At 40.0% G+C, this 18,037-nt stretch overlaps 1 protein-coding gene across 7 annotated transcripts in view; it reads right to left on the bottom strand.

Moving 5' to 3' along the window:
- Positions 1 to 16,813, bottom strand: part of LOC111151829 (synergin gamma) — an 85,758-nt gene extending 68,945 nt beyond the window's left edge. For 5 of the 7 annotated variants that reach the window (XM_022510046.1, XM_022510048.1, XM_022510050.1 and 2 more), the window contains exons 1-3: positions 16,795 to 16,813; positions 9,133 to 9,173; positions 5,244 to 5,365 (exon numbers count right to left, since the gene is read on the bottom strand). In XM_022510046.1, the coding sequence (XP_022365754.1) occupies positions 5,244 to 5,365; positions 9,133 to 9,169 (159 nt within the window). In that variant the 5' untranslated portion in view covers positions 9,170 to 9,173; positions 16,795 to 16,813. The remainder of the gene's footprint in view (positions 1 to 5,243; positions 5,366 to 9,132; positions 9,174 to 16,794) is intronic. The other 2 variants (XM_022510047.1, XM_022510051.1) reach the window with 1 other exon arrangement.
- Positions 16,814 to 18,037: the final 1,224 nt, after the last annotated feature.

Raw genomic sequence — 18,037 nt, 5'->3', positions numbered from 1 at the left:
TCAATAATCAAAAAAATTCCCCAAAAACAAAAGTCCAGGACCAGATGCTTTCACAGGTGAATTGTACCAAACATTTAAGGAAAAGTTAATGCCTAGTCTTCTCAAACTAGTCCAAAAAACAGAACAGGAATGAAAGCTTCCAAATTCATTCCACAAGGCCATCATACCCTGATACCAAAACCAGACAGACACTACAAAAAAATAAAACTATAGGCCAAAATCTCCAAGATACATAGATGTAAAAATCCTCAACAAAATATTAGCAAATCAAATCCAACTATACATTAAAAAAATCATTCACCATGGTCAAGTGGGATTTATTTCAGGGATGCAAGAGTGGGTGGCTCAATATTTGCAATCAGCATTGATAAATCACATTAACAAGAGAAAGGACAAAAACTGTGTAATAATTTCAGTAGATGTAGACAAATCATTTGACAAAATACAATATCCATTCATGATTAAAAACTCAACAAAATGGGTTTAGAGGGAACATACCTCAATACAGTAAAATCCATATATTAAAAACCCACAACTAACACACTCAATAGTGAAAAACCGAGAGCTTTTTCTCTAACACTAGGAACAAGACAAGGACATCCATTCTCACCACTTTTTTTCAACATTTCAACATTCCATGTACTGTAAGTCTCAGCCACAGCCATCAGACAAGAAAAAGAAATAAAAGGCATCCTAAATGATAAGGAAGAAGTAAAACTGTCTGTATTTGCAGATGACATACTATAAATAGGAAACCCTAAAGATTCTACCAAAAGACTGTCAGAATTGACAAATGAATCAGTAAAGTTTCAGGATACAAAATTAATATACAGAACCCTGTTGCATTTCTCTACACTAGTAATGGAAGTAGCAGAAACAGAGATTAAGAAAAAAATCCCATTTACAATTACACCAAAAGTCATAGAATACCTAGGAATAAACTGAATGATGGAGTCAGAAGACCTATACTCTGAAAACTATAAGATATTGATGAAGGGGACTGAAGATGACACAAACAAATGGAAAGACAGCTCACAGACTGGAAAAATATTGTTAAAATACTCATACTACCCAAAGCAACCTACATATTCAATGCAATCCCTATCAAAATACTAACAACATTTTTCACAGAACTAGAACAAATAATACCAAAATTTGTATGGAACCACAAAAGAGCTTCAATAGCCAAAGCAACCTTCAGAAAGCTGGTGGTATACAACCCCAGATTTCAAGATATACTACAAAGCTGTAGTAATCAAAACAATATGGTACTGGGGCATCTGGGTGGCTCAGTTGGTTGAGTGTTTGCCTTCTGCTCAGGTCATGATCTCAGGGTCCTGGGATTGAGCCTGGCATTGGGCTCCCAGATCAGTGGGGAGTCTGCTTCTTCCTCTTCCTCAGCCCCTCCCCCTACTCATGCTCTCTTTCTCTCTAATAAATAAATAAAAATCTAAAACAACAACAGCAGCAACAATAATAATAATATGGTACTGGCACAAAACCAGATCAATGGAACAGGACAGAGAGCCTAGAAATAAATCCATGCAAATATGGTCAATTAACCTACAATAAAAAGGCAAGAACATACAATGGGGGAGAAGACAGCCTCTTTAACTAACGGAGCTAGGATAACTGGACAACTACATGCAAAATAATGAAACTGGGCCACTTTCTTACACCATACACGAAAATAAACTCAAAATGGATTAAAGACCTAAATGTGAGACCTGAAATTATAAAACTCCCAGAAGAAAACAAACAGGCTGTAATTTGACACTGGCCATAGAAATATTTTTCTAGATATGTTGCCTCAGACAAGGGAAGCAAAAGCAAAATTAAACTATTGGGACTACACCAAAATAAAAAGCTCGTGCACAGCAAAGGAAATCATCAACAAAATGAAAAGGCAACCTACTGAATGGGAGAAGGTATTTGCAAATAATATCTGACAAGGGGTTAATATCCAAAATAATTCAGTATCTATTCAGTATATATAATGTAACACCAAAACACAAACAAGGCGATTAAAAATGGGACCTGAATAGACATTTTTTTCAAGGAAGGCATCAGATGGCCAATGACACATGAAAAGATGCTCAACATCACTCATCATCAGGGAAATGGAAATCAATATTACAATGTTATCACCTCACACTGGTCAGAATGGCTAAAATAAAAAACTCAAGAAATAACAAGTGTGGGTGAGGATGTAGAGAAAAAGGAACCCTCATGCATCTTTGGTGGAATTAAAATTGCTACAGTTACTGTGGAAAACAGTATAGAGGTTCCTCAAAAAATTAAAAATAGAATTCCATTATGATTCAGTAATTCCACTACTGGGTATTTATCCGAAGAAGATGAAAACATGGGGCACCTGGGTGGTTCAGCCAGTTAAGTGTCTGCCTTTGGCTCAGGTCAGCATCCTGGGGTCCTGAGATCAAGATCCACATCAGGCCCCCTGCTCAGCAGGGAGTCTGCTTCTCCCTCTCCCTCTGCCCCCAACTTGTGCCCATGCTGTCTCTCTCGCGGTGACCCTCAAATAAACAAATAAAATCTTTAACAACAAAAAAAGGAAAATGAAAACACTATGCACCCCTATGTTTATTGCTGCATTATTTATAATAGCCAAGATATGGCAGCAAACCAAGTGTCTACCCAAAGATGAATGTACTCCATATATATATATATATATATATATACACACATACATACATAATGGACTATGATTCAGCCATAAAAAAGAATGAGATCTTGCTATCTGCCATGACACAGATGGACCCTAGAGAGTATAATGTATAAGTGTATAATGTATAAGTACATATAATACTCATTATACTTATAATAATACTTATTAATATATATATAATGTATAAGTACAATTCTAAGTGAAATAAGTCACTCAGAGAAAGACAAATACTGTATGATTTCACCCATATGAGGAATTTAAGAAACGAAATAAGGGAACAACTGAAAAGAAAAAAAAAAAGAAAGAGAGAGAGAGAGAAACCAAAAAACAGACTCCTAAGAGATCTAGCATGTGCAGATGGAGGTGGATAAAAAAAAGGGGACCTAGAGTATACTTATCAGGGCAATTGGGTGGCTCAGTCATCAAGCTCAGGTCATGATCCCTGCGTTCTGGGATCCAGCCCGCACAGGGCTCCCTGCTCAGCAGGGAGCCTGCTTCCTCCCTCTCCCTCTGCCTGCTGCTCTCTCTCCCTACCTGCGTGTGCTCTCTCTCTCAAATAATAAAATCTTAAAAAAAAAAAAAAAAGGAAAGAGTACACTTATCTTGGTAAGGACTGGGTAATGTATACAATTGGTTAAACACTATATTGCACACCTAAAACTAATATAACACTGTGTGTTAACTATACTTCAATAAACAACAACACTGCATTCTATGGTAGATTCTTTCCAGCTATTTGCTGTCTTTACTCTAAGATATACATCCCTAGTATATTCTTCCTGGTATATTCTTCCCCTGCTGTTTGTTTTGGACACATTACTTAGGTGAATAGAAGTAACCGATAAATGCCACTTCTGAGAGGATGCTCTAAACATTGTAACAGGGTCTGGCCATCTCTCTTCCCTATGTCAAGGGTCTGGGATATCCTAGGATCTCAGGGTCTCAGGATAAAGAGAACATGGATTGGAGTCACAGCCAAACCACAAAGGACACCCATCACAAATGAAAAATAAACTGTTTTTCTTAAGGCAGAGATTTTGGGATTGCTGTTATGTAACATAACCTAGCAAAAGCTGAGTAACATGGATTTAAAACCTACAAAAGCTCAATTTAGTCCCAAATCTTTTACTGGAGATGAATGAAGAATGATTCCAGAAGTTCTCTCCAATTTTTACATATAGAACAGAAGCTTTATTTGCTTATATGACTTCAACACGACAATAGTTTCAACTTAAGTTCTGATCATAAATGCTGAATATTACTTATTTATAAATTATATGCATTTTTGCAAATACAATGTGTTACTGTACTAATATACTGTATACATAAATATAGTCATAGAAAATTTAAATAATTGGCAAAAACAAAATATATGCCATTATAATATTTATTAACAGTAAGCAAACTTTTTTGGTTCTGGCTTATTTGTGAAGGAACACATTTATTTTAAGGATTTATTCATTTATTCTAAAGAGCCAGCGTTGGGGGAGAGGCAGAGGGGGAGAGAGAGTCTTAAGCACACTCCATGTTGAGCATGGAGCTCAATACAGGGCTTGATTCCACGACTCTGAGATCACAACCTGAGCAGAAACTGTGTTGGACACTTAACCAACTGTGACACCAAGATGCCCCCAATATGTTTATTTAAAAAAAAAAAAATACTGTAGCACTTTGGATTCAGCCAAAGACCTGACTCCTGGATTCAGTTTATTTGGCTACTTGGTTTAAATGGATATCGTAGCTAGAGAAGATAATTTACAAAGAGAGATCCAAAATGGAAGAAGCCCATCTTATCTTAGTGCTTACTAAATCCTGATATTATCAATTTGATTCACCAATTCTAAAATTAAAATGTAACATTATTTGCTTTAATCAGTCAACATCTCACCTGCTCTCACTCATCAGCCCTCTAATGATTCTCCTTCTATCTACTTTTGCCCTCCTCTCTCCCTCCAATCCTTCTCTAGTCCGTAGTCAGGATGACCTTTCTGAAATACAAATCTGATTGTATTATTCCACTGCTTTAAACTATTCAACTGAGAGAGAATTCAATGTAGAATTTGTATAAAACAGACTTACTCAAGACTTAGGTTCAAATTCTGGCTTCCGATGCTCTGTGAGCATCTTCACAAACCTATAGATTCCTTCTCAGAAAAATGAAGACACCACCTCTTTAAAAAATTATGAGGATTACATAATATATAAAGAAGGCTCTAAGCCTTCCAAACAATGACACTGCTCCTTTTCATGAGAACAATGTTATTTCTAACAATGCTTCTTCATGGCATCAGATGTCATTCTAAAATTCTAAAATGTCATTCTAAAATTCTTCTAAGCCAGTAATCAAATAAAGTAGGCACCAGATTTTCCTTACATGACTTATCTTGGTTTTTTCCCCCAACTCCTATGAACATATCTTTATTTTATTTTGAAGGAAGCCACCTGAGATGCAGCCATTTATTTCCAAATATAACATTAAGTTCCTAGCATGTAGTTAGTACGTAACACATAACAACAAATAATAACTTTGTAAACAATTGGTTAAAGAGGCAAGTACCTGCATGGCAATTGGTCCTTGGGACATTTGAGAACTATAATTCATTCCTATCATGCCTTGCATATTAGGCTGCATGACAGAGACCATAGGGAATCCTTGCTGCTGCATCGGCATCAGTCCTGCTGAAAAACAAAGGTGTCATTAAAGTCAATGTATTTATTTTTTACTTAAAAACCTTTTTTTTTTTTTTTTTTTTGAGAAAGAGTGTGCGCATGCACACTTGGCTCTTGGCAGGGGCAGAGGGAGAGAGAGAATCCCAAGCGGGCTCCACACACAGTGCAAAGCCCAACACGGAGCTTGATCAGATGAGCCCAAGATCACGACCTGAGCTGTAATCAAGAATCAGATGCTTAACCAACTGAGCCACCCAGGTGCCAGTAAAGTTAATGTATCTTAAAGTTTATTTTCTTAAAACCGTAGGTACATGAAGGACTTGTTACTTGGGAGGTAGCACAGTTTAGTGGAAAAAGCATAGGCTGTGGCGTGAGACAGACTTGAGTACAAATTCCAGTTCCATCACTTACTTAGCTATGCAATCTTGGGCAAGTTGTAAAACTTCATCTGTAAAGTGAAGATAATAATCTTTTTACAGAATTTTTGTGCATACTTAAAAAATGGACAGGGTGGCCTAATTGTGGTATTTGGCCTTCAAGAAGGACCCCAGCAATTTCTGCCTTTTGGTACTCATTCCCTTGTCATTCCTCCCATACTGAATAGGGCTGACCAGTACAACCAACAGGATATGGTTAAATGAGCATTTGTAACTTCCAAGGCTGGTTTCTTTTTTCTTTTTTCTTTAAGATTTTATTTATTTATTTGACAGAGAGAGAGTGAGAGAGAGAGAGATATCACAGGTAGGCAGAGAGGCAAGCAGAGAAAGAGGAGGAAGAAGGCTCCCCCCTGAGCAGAGAGCCTGATGAGGGGCTCAATCCCAGGACCCTGAGACCATGACCAGAGCCGAAGGCAGAGGCTTAACCCACTGAGCCACCCAGGCACTCCCCAAGGCTGGTTCTTAAAAGCCACTGCAGCTTCCTCCTTGCTCTCTTCCATCACTTGCTCTGGGGAAAGCTACTGCCACATCATAAGAATACTCAAGCAGTCCTATAAAGAATCCATGTGGCATGGAACTGAAACCTCTTGCCAAAAGGCAGCACAAACTTGTCATCTATATGAGCGAGCCATCTTGGAGATCACCCAGCCCTAACAAACTTTAAGATGCTTGCAGACATGGTTGACATCTTCACTGCACTCTCTCTGGTCTGGAGCCAAAACCACCCAGTGAAGCCATTCCCAGATACCTGATAAATGGATACAATGTGAAATAATAAAATTTGTATTTTTAAAGTTTTGGGGTATTTTTTTATGCAGCAGCATATAACTATAAAATAACATATATACTAATAGCACGAATTGTGGATGCCAATGAGAAATGTCACTTAGTACCTTTGGGACATGCTTAACTTCATGCCTCAGTTTCCTATCTGGAAAGCTGTTTAACACCTAACATTCTTAAAGAAATGATATTCCTCTTCTCTTTCCTTACATGAATAGTTAATATAACATTTACCACAAAATAACCATCAGGATGGAAAGTATATAATTTAATAAGTAATACTGAATGTTAAACTGAATGCTATACTAAAATATAGTATATTTTAGGCACAATTCTAGAGAGTTGGTATACAAATGTGAACAAAACAAAATCCCTACATGGCCCGAATACAAATTTCAATCTAATTTTGCACTTTGTTACATTTATGTTGGTTCTACTACAAGGAGCTTTAAATCAAATTTTGATTTTAAAAAATTAAAAGTCCGGTAAAGTATACTGCATTTACCTTGTGAGTTCTGGGAACCTTAAAGGTTATTTAAACACAGTTTAATCTCATAAGCATGAACATCCATATTTACAAGTACATTAGAAGTAGCATTCACTTATTCATTCAATCATTTATTCAAAGATTTGAGGGCCGAATCCTCATCAGCACCATTCTAGGACAAACCAGGTCCTTACCCTCATGGAACTTACATGTTTTCCCTCTTGCCCCTTTGCACCTAAAGCTTTGTTCATCTGGATTAGTTTTATTTAATTTTTCAATGGGTAACTCAGGTATCTGGTACAACATTTAAAGGCATGAAAGTATGCACAGTGAAAACTCTTGTCTCTCTCTTGTCTCCTGTTCACCTACTACTCATGATCTTGTGGCTAATCTTGCTGTCAGCTTCTTGTATATGCTTTCAGAGTTAATCCATGCATAATTTAAAGGCTTCTAATGATCAAAAAGTCCACGCTAACATACTTTGTAAAAAGAAAAAAATCTCAAAAGCAATTCCAAATTCCAGAGGAAAAAATATTAGGCAAGCTTTTGGGCTCTCTTCTTGCTCCATATGAAGATTTTTACTTGAAAGTTTTATAAAAATGCAAAATCTTGAGCCACAATAATGAATAACTCTGTAACACCCTCCTAAAGAACAAAAGCTCTCAAACCACTCACTCTAAATCTGGGACACATCTAATTACAGATAGCTTAAATAATGCATAAATGTCAGCACAATGAAAATAATACAACTGACCCTTGGAAAAATTTACCTGAAACTCAACCTCCATCATTGATTCCGAATGGAGACAAAGTCAGTATGAGCCACTGACCACCTGCTACTGAGCCGCTCTTTATCTTTCATCTCTATTGGTGTGACCTGGGAGTCTCTGTTTCTCTAGCAATTCTACCGTAAGCAATCAACACTGGCTTTGTGAGATGGGACGGTTGTTAGAAGCAGACTGGTATGTGTCGGGGGTACAATGAAGAGAGTGTGAGCAGAAAGAAGAGAAAGGCAGACATATTCTTTCTTCAGTGCTGTATCCCAATGGCACAGCTGCATGAATCAAGATTGTATCCCTTCACTACAGTTGCCCTAAAGATACAGCTAGAATTGATACTGGTAGGCCCTTGTCTGAAACAGAGAGAAGGGATATACCCAGTAAAGAAATTGAAAAGAATAAAACTGAGACTTAAGAAATAATTTATACTGGGACACCTGGGTAGCTCAGTGGGTTAAAGCCTCTGCCTTCGGCTCAGGTCATGGTCTGAGGGTCCTGGGATCGAGCCCCGCATCGGGCTGGCTGCTCAGCAGGGAGACTGCTTCCTCCTCTCTCTCTGCCTGCCTCTCTGCCTACTTGTGATCTCTCGCTCTGTCAAATAAACAAATAATATCTTAAAAAAAAAGAAAGAATTTATACTGCACCAGAACATATGATTTCTTACAAACATAAGACCAAATTCATATAGAGAAAACACGGTAATATAAAATAATTAAAGGGGTTCATTTAGTTATTCAACAAACACCCACAGAAACCCTATAATCTTCTATCAGTATGTTGGGAGCTGCAGATACTGATGAGCATAAGGCAGACAAAGCTTCTGCCCTATGGAGCTAACAATCTAGAATTACATAATTTTTTTTTTTTTAAGATTTTATTTATTTGACAGACAGAGATGACAAGTGGGCAGAGAGGCAGGCAGAGAGAGAGGAGGAAGCAGGTTCCCTGCTGAGCAGAGAGCCCAATATGGGGCTCGATCCCAGGATCCTAGGATCATGAGCTGAGGCAAAGGCAGAGGCTTTAACCCACTGAGCCACCCAGGTGCCCCTAGAATTACACAATTTTTGAGAATTTTTTTTTTTGTATTTTGGGGTAATTTTTGAGAAATTTTAAGAATAGCAAATACACACACACACACACACACACACACACACACACACACATATATGTATTTTTCAGAACTGTAGGAAAATTTTACTCTATTTGGCAGCCACAAGACTTTTTTATCCACTTTATTCCCAAGTTCAGAAACATGACAGTGCAAAGTTTAAAACTTCAGCTTTCACATACCTTGAGGGGGTCTCATTCCACCTGCAACAGGAAACATGAAGCTGAAAACAGAAGAAAAATATCAGGATTTTAATATGTACAGGGATTTCAAATAAAACGTAATTTTTTAAATAAACAAAAGAAATGTAAACAGGGTCCTGCCATTTGTTCTATAGAAGATAGTGAGTATCAACACAGAATGAACATCTGTAAGACACATGCATGCACAGGGAGAACATTTTTGAACTAGAAAACAGAAGACCTTGAAACTGGTCCCAGTCCTGTCATTGTGTGGCTTCTCTAGATTCCAATTTCTGCATCCATAATATGAGAAGGCTAGATTAGATTCAATTCAGCGAACATTTATTGAGTACCTCCTACATGGAGGAATTGAATCAGCTTACGGTCTTGTTGAAGACATGCTTGTAGGCGACTAACTCTAATGTCAGAGAGAACATGCTAAGTGCTGGGAGAAGTCCAAAATACTAACAGAGATGAAAAGAAAAATATTAATTTGATAACCAAATTAATCTTTTTCCTTCCAGAAGGAAGGTAATAGCTCAGGGAGTTTTGTGAAGGCATCTTTTAAGCTGAACCTCAAAGTCACACTGCAGTTTGAGCAAAAGCTGAGGACAGAGCTGTCTGTCTAGAGAAATGATTTAAGGTTGACTATAAGATATAGAATTAGAGAAGCAGACTATGCAGGACCTTTTATTTTCCTTTGAATACTCTATGAAGGCAGAGATTATTAACTGTGGAAAAATACACATCCCCAAATTTTACCACTTTAACTTTTAAGTGTACAGTTTGTAGCATTAAGTTCACTCACAATGTTGTACAACTATCACCATTATCCATTTCCAAAACTTTTTTTTATCATCCCTAATAAAGACTCTATACCCATTAAAGAATAAGTCCCCATCACTCCCTCCCTCAACCCTTGGTGGTCACTACTTTTTATCTTGAATTTGCCTATTTTTAGCTACCTCAGATTAAGTAGAATCATAGGGTACTTGTCCATTTCTTTTTTTTTTTTTCCAGAATTTTACTTGTTTATTGGATAGAGAGGGAGAGAGAGACAGTGAGAGAGGGAACACAAATGGGGAGTGGGAGAGGGAGAAGCAGGTTCCCTGGCTGAGCAGGGAGCCACATGTGAGGCTCCAACCCAGGACCCTGGGATCATGACCTGAGCCAAAGGCAGAAGCTTGATGACTGAGCCTCCCAGGTGCCCCAATACGCCTGTCCTATTTTTTTTTTTTTTTTAAGATTTTATTTATTTATTTGTCAGAGAGAGAGCAGAAGCACAGAGAGCTGCGGGCAGAACAGGCAGAGCAGGCAGAGGGAGAAGCAGGCTCCCGGCTGAGCAAGGAGCCCAATGTAGGACTCGATTCCAGGACCCCGGGATAATGACCCGAGCTGAAGGCAGATGCCCAACCAACTGAGCCACCCAGGCGTCCCATACCTGTCCTTTCTGTATATGGCTTATTTCACTTAACATGTTTTCAAGGTTCATCCAAGTTGTAGCAGGTGTCAGCATTTCTTTCCTTTTTATGGCTGAATAATAAATACTCCATTGTATGTACATACCACATCTTGTTTATCCACTCATCTGTTGATGGACACTGGGATTGTTTCTACTTTTTGGCTATTGTGAATAATGCTGCTATGAACATTGGTTTACAAGTATCTGTTTGAGCCCCCCTCTCAATTCTTTTGGGGATACACACATACATATACACACACACACTCACACCCCTAGGGGTGGAATTGCTGGGTCATACAGTAATTGTGTTTTTATTTTCTGAGAAACTGCCAAACTGTTTTCCACACCTGGGGCACCATTTTACATTCTCATGGGCAATGCATGGGGCTCCAAATTCTCCACATATTCACCAACACTTGTTATTTTGTGGGATTTTTTTTTAAAACAATAGTTATGCTAAGGAGTATGAAGTATTAGCTCACCGTCATTTGATCTGCATTTCCCTGATGTCAGAGGTTCCAAGTAGGGATCATTTCTAAGTGAAATCATCAGAAATGTGGTTTAGGTTTTTCAAGGAACCAGGGTAAAGCAGAGAAGATTTGAAGCAAAAAGAATCAGTTAAGAAACTACCACAATAAACTTAGTAAGAGGAAAACGGCCATAACCAGAGTGATGGGATTAGAAAAGAAGTGGCGAATGAAAGCTATTTGAAAGGAAGAAACAAGAGGACTTGGCAATTGCCAGGATGGAGAAAAGAAGAGAAGAAGCAGACAGAGCTGAAGATGATGCTGAGAATTTGGAGCCTGAGCAATGGCAAGGATGGTGATATTGTTTCCTAAAAGAAGGAACTGTTGAGTAGGTTTGGCGAGAAAGGAGGCAGGCGTGAGTGCCTCTTTGAGGAGCAATGTAGCAGGCAATCAAAAAAGTAACTCAAGCTCAGGAGAAGGGTTTAGATCAATCTAGCCAAGATTTTATTTTTTTAAAGGTTTTATTTATTGTAAGAGAGAGTACAAGCAGGAGGAACGGCAGGCAGAAGAAGAGACAGAAGCAGGCTCCCCGCTGAGCAGGGAGCCCGATGTGGTGCTCAACCCAGGATCCCTGTGATGATGACCGAAGCCAAAGGCAGACACTTAACCGACTGAGCCACCCAGGTGCCCCTAGCTAGGTTCTTCTAAACAAAGGTAAAAAAAAAAATAATAATAAAATTATGCCCTGGTTGTGAATGAAATAGCTAAGGGAATTTGCATATTTAGGGAGAAGACACCAAAAGGCAACTTGGAGAATTCTTAGGATGCAAACTGAGTAAGGAATGGCCACTGAAAACCAAGGGAGTTAGTAATAATTGACTGATAACTAAGAAAGGACCACATTTCAGAAAGAAGTAAGTAGTTACCAGTATCTAATGCTTTAGAAAAGGTGATCAGAATGAGGATTAACAAAAAAGCTGTTTCCCGGAAATGCTGATCTTTGAGTAAACAATGTCAAGAGGAAGAGAAGCTCTTGGACTCTGCAGCGAGAAAGGTTTAGGATAAAAAAAGATATACTTAGTGGGGCGCCTGGGTGGCTCAGGGGGTTAAAGCCTCTGCCTTCGGCTCAGGTCATGATCCCAGGGTCCTGGGATCGAGCCCCACATCAGGCTCTCTGCTCAGCGGGGAGCCTGCTTCCCCCTCTCTCTCTGCCTGCTTCTCTGCCTACTTGTGATCTCTGTCAAATAAATAAATAAAATCTTAAAAAAAAAAGATATACTTAGTAATTGATAAAACAAAGTTTTTGAGGGAATGAGATTAACAAAGGAAGGAAGCAAAAAGGATCTGCGTTGAAAAGGAAGAGGGACTTCTTTCTATGAGCCTGGAGGGAAAGAAAATGGGACAATTCAAGGAAGAAAAAGTCTGAGTGGGAAAAACTCAACATGGGAGTTAAGTATCTGAAGGGGGTTTCGGATAATCTTTAAAGAATCTAGTGAAATCCAGGAATTATATGCCAAACTTATGTGCTGTTGCATTTTTCTATTGCCTAATATCCCCTTCCCAGGAAAAAGGCTAAAAACCAAACTTTAGAGTCTTTTAGCTCTGAAATATTTTTAATTAAAAAACAAAACAAAACAAAACTGTGTAAGGTGGTTTACAAAGTTCTAGTTGGATATCTATCTAGTTATATGTGATTTATAGCTCTGTAGAGGATTTGAACTATTAGCAATTCTACTGCTGACAAGGAGGCCCATGCCCAAAGAGAGGCTTCAATAATGAACAGCTTTTCTGAACTGCACACAAGATGTATTAGCTAAGCCGTGTTACCTGGATAAGATGTTTAAACTGCAAGTTGAAATTTGGTAGTATCAATTTTTTAAAAAGCCAGTCACACGCAATGTATCAACTTGTCAAGACTTCTCCAAATAGTCTTAAAGATTACAATTACCAATATGGCTTGGTGACTAAATAAAAACTAGAAACTCATATTTTCTCTTTTTCCAGTTCAGCCATAAGTTAAGTGTAAAGTTCTATGCAAACCCCTTCACTACCCTGTCCTATTTTCCCCTCTGTCAAATGACACAGAACTGCAAGTTTGCCAAGGTCCCAACTAAGATAACCAAATAGACAAGAATAAATGTATAGGATGTATAAAGGCTACCTTGAAAACCAATAAAAACTAAATTAAGGGGACGCCTGGGTAGCTCAGTTGGTTAAGCAGCTGCCTTCGGCTCAGGTCATGATCCCAGCGTCCTGGGATCAAGTCCCGCATCGGGCTCCTTGCTCGGCAGGGAGCCTGCTTCTCCCTCTGCCTCTGCCTGCCACTCTGTCTGCCTGTGCTTGCTCTCTCTCTCTCTCTCTCTCTGACAAATAAATAAACAAAATCTTTAAAAAAAAAAAAAAAAACTAAATTAAGAACACTGCTGACAAACATGATTTATTCCAGCAAGCAACCCAAACTAGTGATCTATGCACCATTCATATGATTCTCCAGAATGTTTAGACAACTAACATCAACAATCAGCTAAGACACTGCTAAGACAGCAAAAGTTTGGCAAAAAACAAAACAAAAAAACCCCCAAACCCAAACACTGGACAGCAAGACGACCAATACTTTAATTTCAAAGGTTAAACCACTATTTATTACCAATATGCGAGCATAAAAGCAGAACCGGGAGGTCTACTTGTCACGTCTATCTGGTTCATCCTTCCCTTTCAGTTACCTTTGCTGACACTTCCCTTCGCAGGCATGGACTCCAACAAAATCTAAAGCATCTTCCTCCTCCAGACTATCAAACTCCTAATATAGCTTATTAGAGCACAGGTGAGGTGGTCTTCCTAAAGGACCATTTGTCTTTTTTTTTTTTAAAGATTTATTTATTTATTAATTTGACAGAGATCACAAGTAGGCGCGGAGGGTCTGTGGGTGGGGAGTAGGCCCCCTGCTGAGTAGAGAGCCTGATAAGGGGCTCAATCCCAGGACCCTGAGACCATGACCTGAGCCGAAGGCAGAGGATTAACCCACTGAGCCACCCAGGCACCCCTAAAGGTCCATTTGATAAGGCACTCCTGGCATTAAAACTATTTAGTGATTTCCCCTTAAGTTGAATTGCCTTACTTTATATCCAAAGCCCCCTCCAGTTTTAGCACAACTTTCTCAGTTTAGGCTCACAAAACTCATCTCCCACTTAGTGCCATGATCCATCTGGCCTTACCTACTGTTCCCTTAATGTTCAGTAGGCCTTCACATTTTTTATGACAGTCCCTTCACCCCTTCCTCTTCTCAGCTGAGACCCAGCTGAAATACCTCCTTTGCTTTCGATGTAGCTTAAAGCCACAAATATTTATAGAATGTTTTCTATGTTACAATGTACTAGAAGCAGTGGGAGAGGCAAAAATGAGGAAGTCCTCAGGAGCTTAGAAAAGAGAAGGAAAAACATAGACAAGCTCAAAAATGAGAATATCCCAGAAGGATAGAGACTAATCAAGATCTTCCAATTCTTTCTTCTCTGCAGTACTTGTCTCAAAAAAAAATTATACTTCTCATCTCTTGGGTAAATTTTGTTCTTTATATAACTCTATCATTTATTCGAAAGTAGCCCAACCAGGATATCAATCAAAAGTAGGCTAATGTTAATGAAACTGGAAAAAGCCATTGCTTTTTGTTTAGTCTCTTAGAACAGGAACAGTATCTAAGAAATATGGTACCTTATAGTTCCTGGATTTTCTCCATTAAACACTGAGAAAGGATGCCTGGCTTTCTTTCTCTTCCCTTAAAATATACCCAGGCTATCATAATGTTAACTTCCTTATAAAATAACCTTGGCCCTCACCACTGCTCTCTAAAAACTGTAATATTCTTTCTGTATTGAGTATACAGCTTTTCAGCCTCAGAAAGTTTCCAATATATATAACATTTACCATACATTTTGCAAGGTAAGGAACATTTAAACCACTCTTCTCTCCCATATATCCTCTAGAGTTTTATTTATTTATTTTTTAAAGATTTTACTTATTTGTCAAAGCACAAGCGAGCAAGCACACAAGCAGGGGGAGCGACAGGCAGAGGGAGAAGTAGGCTCCTGCAGAGAGGGTAGCCCAATGCAGGACTGGATCCCAGGACCCCAGGATCATGACCAAAGACCAAGACAGCTACCAACCTACTGAACCACCCAGGTGTCCCTATCCTCTAGAGTTTGAGAATTCGATGTTACTCCAACCAACTTTTATAGATGAAAGAAATTTTAAAATCAATCATTCTAACTTCTATCACAATTCAGGCCACACTTATTTAAAAAGAAATGAATGTTCATGGACTGGTGACATTAAAACACTATAAACTAAGGGGAATGATCCACTCAACCTTCTGCACATGAGGTCCTCCCCACGCACAAAAAACAGAAACCAAACCAAACCACCGAAAGAAAATCCACAGGCCTAAAATACCAAATTTATATTTTTTCAGAACTTAGTGCCATAATTAACCATATACTTCATCAAATTAATGCCACTCAAGAACATTTTAGAAACTGTCATCACATAGAGAAAAGAGATTACATATTTGTCTTCTGCAGCCAGAAATTGACTTATATCAAGTATTCGTGAAAGACTCTAATGAGACAGTGTAGATTAGAAAACAAAAGTTTTAAATCTAAAGTAAAAGATGTGTCAAGGAAATGGGAAATGGGGCAGCACACAGGTGGTTCATTCAACAGCCACAGCCCTTTTTTTCCTAGCATATATATAAGCACTTGCAGGAGGTGGTAACTTTAAAGACTTTACACTTCTTAGTGTTCCTGACTCCAAAATTAAAACACTGCCTATGGAAACACCATCACTTTGCTTTCCAAAAATAATTTAGGATGCTTAAGATGAAAAGCTAATTTTATCTTCAAATGTGTATGTACTATGTGTTGGTTAACAAAACAAACGCAGACTAGGTCATTACAGGAGTGGGGTGAAAACTTCCCTGACTAAAGGATTTCCTTAAATGATGAACTTGCCAAGTTGCAGACGTTCTTCTTTATCATTCTGGATATGAGAACAACGGGCAATTTTCATATGACAGAGGACAGATTCATTTAAGGACTAAGTAAAAGTCCGGAAGCTTTGTTCTAATAACTGCGTAATTGTTGTTTAATAGTGATTTGATTTTAATAAGGTGACAAGTCTTAAGAGTTACGTCTACAAGAACTTTATTAATTCAAAGGTCTCTAGCTTTTCCTGCTGTTTCTTTTGTGTTGCTGAGGTGATAAAAAGGACAGGACATTCTAAACGGGGGAAGACAAATAGTGCACACACACAAACACACACACCTTGCAAACGGCTGTTCAGTTTTGTGGCCAGATTTTTCAGAGCCTTCACTACCCTAACCCTGGTCAAGCCCGGAAAGCCCTGGGAAAGGGAAGTCTGGTCGCTCGGGCTAGAAGCGAGAGGTCGCTTTCCCCAGCCCCGGCCGGGTGCCAGCCCAGCCAAGCGGACCCTCTCCTCCCCGCACTGGGACGCTCTCGCTTGCTGCTCGGCCCCCGCACCAGTGCCCCTGAGCCTGGGAGACAGGAGTCGGGCGCCGGGTTTCCCCCACCCCCTCGGCCTAGGTCCCCGGAGGACCCCCTTCTCCTGTAACCCAGTACCAAACGAAAAGGGGTCGAAGCGGGCGAAAACCGCCATAACCGCCACACAACCCTCGGCCCCGCGGGGCCTGCCCTGGGGCCCGGCCCGGCTCTTGATACTCACCTGCCTCCCCCGGCGGCCCCAGCCCCGGCTCCCGAGGCCCCACCGCCGCCAGCTCCCGCTCCCGGCCGCAGCGCCATCTTGCTCCGAGCCAGCCGCCGCCACCTTACAAGCAGCTGTCAGCTGAAGACAGCCACTTCCGGGGCGAATGCCAGCCCCTCCACGCCGCGGACTGGGCGACGGGGCGGAGCCGTGCGCCCACGTGACTCTCCGCGCCCCGGGGAGGGGTAAAGTGGCGCGCCCTCGTCACGTGGCCCGACCGCCGCCGAGGGTACTGTGTGGGCGATTCTAGTTCTGGGGTTGCCCGGGCGGCCCAGGAGAGCTGATTCATTCTCTGGCAAGGGTCTCGGAGGGACCGGCTGGGGGCCGAACGGCAAAGCGATGTCCTTCGGTTTGAAAAACCGTCATGTTGGCTGGTGGAAAGAGGAGATCGAATCCTGCTTTTTAAACTGGAATGATGGTGTACGGGTATTCTTTTATTCTTTATACACGTAAAGAATAGGTGGATCCTGGACCCTCCTTTGATAGCTTCACAGAGCTGATCCGTGATCACCTTTTTCCCGAGAACTCGGCAGCTTCCTCTCGGCACCCACCCCAGAAGATGAAGGTGTTTAAAATTCGGTAAAGCAGCCTAGCTCAAGTAAACCTATAGCCCGTATACAAAACCTTCAACGTGCACCGTTCATGTGTTTGGTTCTGCCACCACGCTACCCAGTAATCCCTGCTTTTCCTATATTTGCAAGCAGGGGCAAAATGGTGTTTGGAAAACAGTTCATTACTCTGAACTTATCTCGATATATATTATCTCAATATATTATGTCACATATAATATATATAAAATCTGCGCATTTTACTTTTTTCCCTTACTCGAACTACTGTAAGTAAAATACAAAAGTCCAAGGTTAACCTTTTCAAGCCTTCAAGCAGTTTGCTTATTAGCGAGTAGTGGATTAATTATAATTAGTTTTATCTTTCACTCTTGCCCCAAGGCTTTTTACACGGAAACCATTTGTAATAATAGTTATCTTTTATTGGGCACAAATCACTAGTCAGGAGCCATACCGAATTTTTTCAAATCTTCAGTGTCCCTAAGAGTGAGTATTGGCATTTTGCGGATGAGAAAACCAAGGTTAAAAGAAGTTGTAATTTATGGGGCGCCTGGGTGGCTCAGTGGGTTAAAGCCTCTGCCTTCGGCTCAGGTCATGATCTCAGGGTCCTGGGATCGAGCCCCGCGTCGGGCTCTCTG

This window comes from Enhydra lutris, unplaced genomic scaffold (assembly GCF_002288905.1).
Source record: "Enhydra lutris kenyoni isolate GAN:26980312 unplaced genomic scaffold, ASM228890v2 scaffoldscaffold26, whole genome shotgun sequence".
Classification (NCBI taxonomy): Eukaryota; Metazoa; Chordata; class Mammalia; order Carnivora; family Mustelidae; genus Enhydra; species Enhydra lutris.
Note: the sequence above shows the minus strand (reverse complement) of the source record. Positions and strands in the feature narration are given on the sequence as shown.